Source organism: Merops nubicus, unplaced genomic scaffold (genome assembly GCF_000691845.1).
Source record: "Merops nubicus isolate BGI_N331 unplaced genomic scaffold, ASM69184v1 scaffold5317, whole genome shotgun sequence".
Lineage (NCBI taxonomy): Eukaryota > Metazoa > Chordata > Aves > Coraciiformes > Meropidae > Merops > Merops nubicus.
Window position 1 is genome coordinate 16,322 of NW_008618185.1, and position 8,941 is coordinate 25,262.

Here is an 8,941-nt window from a genome sequence, read left to right on the forward strand (position 1 = left end):
CTCCATATTGCATGACAATTCCCATCTTTACATAACTTATATGAAGGAGCAAGGATTCACAAAACTTTAGCTAAGGATCTAGACTACATTGAGTTTAAACATCTTTGGTAAATCCTAAGTGTGGTGTCATGAATTTGTAGTGCTGCTTCTACATATGGCAGCTCCTCTGCGTCATACAAAAGCAAATAAGATGTTGATTAGTTCTGTGCTATAATTTGGTTATTCTCTGAAATTTCTCAGCTTCCTTTCCCAAAGGCAGTAGAAGCTAGTGGAGGATTGTATGTAAAATTGTGAAGGGGGAAGCATGCCACAGAGCTTGGCAGATGCTTTGTTAGACTCCTACTTACCTGGTTCTGACTCCTGACTCTAGTGTATGGTGCGAGAGAGTGGTGCCATGATTGCCTGCTCCATGAGAGGATCTGTTACTGGATAATTTGTGGGAGAATGGTCTTATGGAGTGCCATTAATCCCATTAATCACAAATGGGCGATGCTTTGTTTCCCATCAGGGCACCACAACTGTGAATGTCTGTGCTGTCTGTGGGGCAGAGGATCAGCAGACAGCTCCCCCCATGTGGTGGTAAAGCCTCTCTCTGGGGTTTCACCCAGAGCAGGTCTGCAAACATGAAACTGGTTCACAGAGAAGTTCTTGTCCCTACTAACCACGAGATGCAAACAGTATATTCTGCTCACATCACATCACATAGTCAGGACAGATTAAAAACCAGATCCCAAAGTTCTTAGATGTGCTTGCAAAGGGGATTTTTGTTTTGGTTTTGGTATTGGCTTCACACATTAGTAAGTATATTACAAAAGAAACCCCAACAACATTAAAGAAATGGCACTTCCATTTGTGAACAATACTTGCTTGGTTTACAGACCAAGGTAGACACCGAGGCACATGTCTAAGCCATCTCCCTGCACATGGCTATTCTCCTAAATTTGGACCATAAATGAGATTAACATATTCATTATATGTACTGTTACATTGAGACAGTTAGAATCAGTCTCAAATCTAAGTAATCTATCTCTATATCAGCTTTAGAACATGCAAAAAATAGAGTAGACATCTATTCCTTCTAAGGCACAAAGGAGGGGTGTGTTTTCACTAGAAACACGAGTTCAAAACTTGGCATCATCGGTAAAATACTAATAGATGTTTTCAAATTGCATAAACTGTTTCTAAATAGAAAATATTTGATATTGAAGAACTCATCCACACAAGATAAAACACTTTAAAATGGAATGTAGCCAGTTTCTAAATACATTAAAATATTACAGTGTCTCTATAAATAAAAAACTAGATAGTGCTGAAGAGCTAAAGCAGTCCTTTACAAATCATTCAAGTGGATATATTTCTCTCTTTTCACTATCATTAATGCACAGTTGCTTGAGCTACAGCTGTTCAAGCCTTTGGCAATAATAGTTCAAGTAACTTCTCCTCTCCTTTGCAACCCTCCATCTTCTATTCTGACACCACAGAGTTGCCAGAGGGTGTATCTTGATTTCATGATGTTTTAGGAAAAATGCCACATCCCAAACCCTCTTGGTGTGTGAGCAGCCAGTCAGGGAAGCATGCAATAAATTCACCATGGTCCTTCAATTGTCACTCAGGTAGTGGCACATCTCTAGTCCCGGCTCTATATCCAAGAGAACTATGTGCTGACAAGCTCTCTCCTACTTGCACAGATCCTGCTGAGAAGGATTTCAGAATAAACTTGATTTATTGGACCTCGGACACGATATGGGGACTGAGAATTTGTTGCATAGTCCTGCAGTTGTGATCGCTTGCTTTGGCTGCCGAAATACTTCCCCAGTGTATAGTGCCTTGATAATGTCATTGCTATGTGTGGTCTTTCTTCAGAGGGATTGGATTTCACCACCTGCAAGAGAAATGACATATGTGAGTGCTCTCTGCCTGCACCTAGAGAGCTGTGTGTACAGAAATGCTGAGATCCTTCTCCAAAAAGCAGTTTCTGATACCCTTACATTGAGCTGCACGTTGCTCACAAACAGTATCCTGGTGGGCTAACTTGTAATGTTTCATGCTAATTGAAGTGCAAGATCTTATTCACTTAAGCCTTGAAATCTAAATGTATAGGCCCATTATCCTCGCTGGATTCTGTAATGCCTTTGTACATGAGACTCTGTTCTCTTTATTAGAGACAATTTATCTGAACAAAATTCATGCTTAGCAGCTTATATACTTAACATGGGAAAAAATAAAGTCAGGACAACCCTGACTTGCAGGAAGGTTTAAATCCTGCTCTGATACCAGGCACTTGAGGAACATATGCTGTGTCCCAGCTGTGAGCCCTGTGAGAAGGTCTCACTCTCAAGTCTTGATGCAAACCTGGCCCAGCTCCATGTTGAGATGTAAACACTCATGTGTCATGTTTCTCCAAGAAGGGAGTTATGATGCAATTCAACATCCCTCTTCAAGGGGTATCACACTGCCATAACCACAGTGTGGTTCAGTAACTTAGCACAGAATAATGCTCTTCCTTGGCCCTTCAAATATGTAGAAAGATCTGGGATTATCATGTTCAAATAAACAAATGCCAATGGGACTAACAAGAGAGAAAGTGAAAGTTATGGTTGTCAGGACTGGGCGGGGTGGTCTCCTGTGAGATGCTAAAAGTCTTGTCTCAGTGAACATACGGTCACTGATGAGTTATGAGGCAACTTGAAGAGAGACAAAATTTCAGAACCTTGCACAGATGCAGGACAGTGGACCCCATTCCAGGCACTGGCAAATCCAGAGAAAGCCAAAAAGGCGCCAAATGCTTAACCTCTTTTTAAAAGACTAAATATATACTGACTTGATAGCTCTGAAGCCCATCAATTTTCCTTTCATATCAATCACAGCAAGACATTTGAAAAAAATTACTTTGTTTATTAATGGATATACTTATGCAGAAGCATATTAGCTTTTTTTAATAAATACATATATTTACTGTCACTGAACAATCAGAAACGATGGTCATATTTAGTGAAGTTCATAATAAATGAAACAACTCATGCAAAATTAAGTGCAAGTGAAGGAATAATATGTGCAAATGCTTGAAAGACTGGGCAGAAAGTCTATGAGGGAGATGGCTGAACTAAAAAAAGACCAGGAATTATCCATGTAGAAAATTAATATATCCTCTGATCAATTTGATACAGCTAAGCTGAGGGCTGTTATTTGTTTTCACGCAATTACTGCAGGTTCATTTTTCTAAATTAGAGCCTTAGATCTTACAACAATTTCAAAACGATGCCACCTTGAACCAGTCACCCAAACTGCATTCCTGTTAGACATAATCTCCCAGGAATGTAATCTAATGTTCATCCAGCAGTCAGCCACTGATTAAAATACCAAAATCCCAAGGTTGCTAGTTTTTGTGTTATGATCATGATTTCATTGCCATTAAATCACGAAATAGTTCTGAATAAAAAATAAGTTCCATAAAGGTCCTTATAACTGCTGGCTAATCAACTCGCCCATAAGCATTTGTGAAGAATGAAGTAATTAAAAAATCAGGTTTGCATGTGAGCGTAGAACTAGGAGTATGTTTGGGCAGAAAGTGACAGAGAGATTTTTTTTTGTCCCAGGTTGATATAATCCATTTGTGAGTCCAGATCCCTCATCAATCTGAGCAAAGACTGCAAGGTCTACAGAGCTGCAGACTTTGCTATCAGACTGAGCCGAGTCCCTCTGAAGTGGGTTAGTGGGAACTCAAATAATTTATCAGGACAATCAGGGAAATAACTTTCTGTTTGCCCAGCTTGTGAGAACTAAATGAGAACTACTGAATGCATTTCAGTCTTGTTTTCATAGTAGGGCCAGCCCTCTGCTGCTGCACAGCTGTGCTTTTAGCTCGGATGGCATTTACAGAGGGGTGCCATCTTCTGGGAGTTTGGGAGGTCATTTTTTAAGAGAAAGTGAAAGTGCAAAGCTGTAGATTTAATCTATCTCATCTGATTTCATAAAACATGAAAAGTGCTGGCATTTTACACAGTGTTCTTGGCTCCATCCTTGGAGGCAAAATGCCATTTTCCTAGTGCAAACTGCTTCAGCACCTGATGAAAATCTTCTTGCCAGGATGCAGAAATAAACTGATGACAAAACTGTTAAAACTAACGAGGTATCAAAAGCATTCAAGGACTTTTCTGTTTGCTTTACTGACAGATCAAGTCTGGTTTTTGCTGGCTGGTGTATTCTCCTGGACACATCTATGCCTCTTTTAGGCACAACGACCTCTCAAGCCTCATTAATAACAGCTACATGAGCCAAATTCTCCCCTTATCCTCCCCAGAAACACATACTCTCTGTTGGAATTCCTCCGGCACAGAAGCAAGGCCAAATAGGCATGTGAGCTCATACAAAATGATGGAGGAGTGCATGAAAAATGCTGATGACTGATCATGCCCTGCTGCTTTCCAGCCAGTTTCATAAAAAGCATCTTATGTATTTCACTTTGAGGCTCTCTGTTTCAAAAGCTCTGTGGAAATGGTGATCATCAGCAATGACCCATGAAGACACCAGCATCTGGGTTCTAGATAGAAAAGGGTCAATACAGTCGTCTGGGTGAAATGGAGGGAAGCTTTTACTCCATGGGCCTATTTATCCATCGCATAAATATCTGCTCTGTGACTTACTCCCTCTTTTCCAGCTCCATTTGTACAGAGCTGCATTCATGCCTCTTTTTTCCACCAAGTAAAGGGCTGGTTAACCCACTGTGCCTGCTGTGCGTAATCTCAAAGCCCAACAGATGCCACAGAAATGGGCTGAAAACACATGAACTGCTGAGGAGCCTGAGGTGGAAACCAGCTGTGATGCTGACATAGAGCACATGAGGTCATATGGGTCTGATAACACTCCCAAACCTGTGCTCAGTCCCAGTGAGCCTCATCCTGGAGCAGAGTTCCAGCCTGTGTGATTTTCTCCCCACACTTTTGGGGACGCATTTGTTGTTCAGTAGACTGCCTCTGATACTATATCTCTATCCACAGGTATTTAGGAGAAAATTAGAGGTATTTAGGAGGTATTTAGGAGATATTTAAGGAGATACTAGGAGATATTTAAGGAGGAAAATCAAAGCCTTACAGTTCTTAAATTTGTTCTTTGCTTTATGTAAAGGTGACTGCTGTGGATGAGATAATTAAATATACACTGGCTACAAGAAAATAGTTAGGCTTCCTATGATAGTCCTTGGCCAGCAGCCACCACAAGGATGCTCTGGAGCCTATGCTTGAATTTTACTATCATCACCACTGAATTTCAGTTTGTTTAGTTTAGACTTCTCCAAGGTTTAATTAGCCACAGTATATTTTGTTTTCCAGTGTATATTGTGGGTGTCTGATGAAGGAAACCTTATTTTTAGTTCTCTGATTTTTTTTGGATCCTTAAGGAAAATATATCACAGCTGTCCTGACATTTCTCCACAGCAAAAACAGTGCTTCCACTTCATTCCTAGTGCCATGGCCCATGTTTGTACCTGTGAAGCTCTACAGAGTTTCTGTGCTAACCCTGCACATGTGCAGGTCCTAGGAACTGGCTTAGCCAGGAGTGAGGCTTGCAGAAAAATAGGCATGACTTGGCAAAATAAGCAAAGGGGGTTTATCCTTCTCCTGAGAGATTCAAAAAACATTTGGTGGTCTATCTTATTTGAAGTAATTTGTTTTGACAGAAAACAAATTCCTGAATTCCTGATGGAAAAATGCTAGCATTTCACTTGTGTGGGCAATCGTCTTTTTTAGTATTTATGCACTTTTGATAACTCCAGTGAAAAAAGTTCTAGGATTTTCTCTGTAAGAATTAACTTGTTGAATTCTGTGTTCTAAATGACACATCAATTTGCTTGTGTCATTACTCTAGTCAGCAATCAAACTCTTGAGATTTCTTCCAGCTAGTAACATTTTACTGGCTCAAAGACTCCAGCTGACTGTGAGACACCAAAAATTAACTCTGAGTTTCAAAGAGACATCTTTCATCATGTCCTTTTTTTCCCCTCCAGTTTTAACTTTTCAGTAACAATTTCTTTTCATTCTGTGTTTCATTCTGTGGAAGAACTTGCACCTGTCACCTCTCTTTTGATCACTCAGAGAAAATGCAATCTTTCTGAAAGGTAATGACAGTTCAAGTTTTATGGTCCTAAACAGACTTGAATGGAATAAATTGTGATAGTTTTCTAGTCTTTTGTTAAACAGGCAGTCCAGATTCAGTTCAGAAGAATGAAGAACCTTGTAGCATCATGAGCAATTTCTTGCTGTGATAAACATAATTTCATCTATAGAGGTAACAGGGGATTTCTCTGTCCTTATATTCAGCAACAAATTGAGACATGGGGTTACTGATGTTGTCTAAGTACATGATTCCAGTTTTCAGTGAAGGAATATTTTTTACTGGGAGTCAGGAGCTAAGTACTTGGAAAGATATGAGCCTCCTTTATTGCTCAAAGCTTTACCTGATTTCCAAAAGGAGTAACATAGTATTCATGGGTCTTCCTTAGAGTGATGAATGACGTGATTAGATTCTCAGCAGACTGACCCTAGGAATTGGCTTTTTGTACCAACAAGTTGGTGTCACAGGTACGAGGAAGGACTTGGCTGGAAGCTACAGGAATAGTCTGTTGGCCTTAGTGGCAGTTCTTTAACTATCATATGCAAAATTATGGTCCAATTCTCAGCAGACTGACCACTCGTAACAGGACCCTAGGAACTGGCTTTTTGTACCAACAAGTTGGTGTCACAGGTACGAGGAAGGACTTGGCTGGAAGCTACAGGAATAGTCTGTTGGCCTTAGTGGCAGGTCTTTTACCTTCATATGCAAAATTATGGTCCTCAGCCTTATACGTGATTAGATTCTCAGCAGACTGACCCTAGGAATTGGCTTTTTGTACCAACAAGTTGGTGTCACAGGTACGAGGAAGGACTTGGCTGGAAGCTACAGGAATAGTCTGTTGGCCTTAGTGGCAGTTCTTTAACTATCATATGCAAAATTATGGTCCTCAGCCTTATGGCAGAGGGTACCTGCTTACTTGACTACTCAAAAATCATACTCTCTGTTTTCATTCAGGGCTGCCTGCACTAAACCAAGAGTGTACTTTGTTTGCTATTCACAAGTTACAAGAAATCCAAAACTAAAACAAATCCCTGCTTTGCTGATGGGAAGAGCACTCACTATGAAAAGACACACCACGTACTCAAAATACATGCTAAAAGAAAACAGAAAAATGCTAAACACCACATTTTTAAACTCGTCACTTTCACTGGTTTGGCAGTCTCTGGGCTGATATTGTGTCTAGATATAATAATGTGTTTGCTTATTAATTTTTTTATTTAATCCATGGACTCCTGTCATTTGCAATGTATTGTGACAATTTCTCGCCAGAACTTCAAATGAACAGAAAAATATGTTCTCAATTGCCCTACTCATGTATTTTACTATGTCCCTGCTTCACCAGTCCAACTGTTGTAAAATGGAAGACAGACACTCTATAGAAAAAGCAGAACTATGGACATGAGTAAGAACAAGCAACTTATGCTTCAGTTTGCATAGTCAGTCATCATAACTATCTCAGATAACACTTTCTCAGACATATGAAAGCACATATACAGTAAGATACGTCTTTCAATTTTAAGCTCCCTTTGAAATGTACCTATGGTTTGATGGGAGTCTGCTGCGCTGCTCAGTTAAGAATGCTCCAGGCAAAAAATGTCAGACTGAGATCTCACAGGCAAAAAGGTAAGCTGAGTCCAGGCAGAAGCAGTAGGGATATATATGTAATGCATAGTAAGTGAGGACCTGGAAACCATGCAGTATCCTTTTATACGGGTTACCTTTGTAGAAGAGCATGCTTGTCTTTTATTTCAAGGAATCCCCACTAGAGCAGTGCAGCCCATCCTCGGGCAGCATTGCACTCAGAGCAGCAAGGGAGAAGTGCCACTGTACAAACCATGAGCCCCGCAGGTTTTGTTCAGGACTAACTTGACCCATGGAGGTGAACCTCACTGCATCTCTTTTTGTTTCTATGCATCTGACAGTTAAAATCTCTCTTCATTTACCTGGGAATGATAACTATTACCTCATGGAAATGGCAGCCGCACTTCCCTTGCAGGAATTCTTTGTAACGTCCCATAGTGATGACAAAGGTGTCAACAACTTCATAGCCAAAATTTTTCGCTGTATTCAGAATAATCGAATTTTCATTCCACAAGTTTTGCATTTCTGCCTGCATTCCAGACAAAATATAGCAATGTCTTGTCAGAAGGACTGTTTAAATGTTATTGTATTCTACCATGGAAATGAATAGCAAAGTTGCATTTTGAATAAAGCAATTATTATATACTCCAGACACAAATTACTGCAAATTCACGCTTGAAACCAGATGTTACTCTAAGACTGTTGTGGATTTTTGTAGAAATTATAAACACTTTTCAGTAGTTGTGCACCTTCCTTCATAGGGAGATTTCAGTGCTGTTATAAAATATAATTACTGGGTAACTGGTTTTAATAGGTACTTAGCTAATATGAGATATAATTCAGAAAATAATTCCTATTATAAAGTTCTCTGTAACAAATGGTGAAATTGGTCCTGTAAAGAGAAATTCATCTTCAATTCAGTCTTTGAGTCTGCTGTTTAAAAAGGAGCAGAAATGGTTATACTGAATAACAGATTATTATTTCTCAAGATACTGCAGGAAAGCCAGGAATAGAAAAAAAGGTTAGCCATGAGTTTGTCAGATGGATTTGACACTGTGGGCAGGAGGGCTTTGAGAGGAACTGGGGTAATCCAGAAGTCCAGAGCACCCAAACCACATGGGTAATTTAGCATATGATTTCAATATTGAAAGGGAAAAAAAATGTCAGTTATGCATTGCAATTGATTTCTGGATTTTTATAAATTTACTGGATGAGAAACAGAAAAAAGTATTCCTGAGAAGCCTCTAACACT

At 39.7% G+C, this 8,941-nt stretch overlaps 1 protein-coding gene across 1 annotated transcript in view; it reads right to left on the reverse strand.

The window, feature by feature from the left end:
* Nucleotides 1-1,680: 1,680 nt before the first annotated feature.
* LOC103775876 (cadherin-like and PC-esterase domain-containing protein 1) overlaps nt 1,681-8,941 on the reverse strand; it is a gene marked incomplete at its 3' end in the record, with an annotated part of 47,855 nt that continues 40,594 nt past the window's right edge. The window contains exons 8-9 of the mRNA XM_008943350.1: nt 8,072-8,218; nt 1,681-1,882 (exon numbers count right to left, since the gene is read on the reverse strand). Of these exons, the coding sequence (XP_008941598.1) occupies nt 1,681-1,882; nt 8,072-8,218 (349 nt within the window). The remainder of the gene's footprint in view (nt 1,883-8,071; nt 8,219-8,941) is intronic.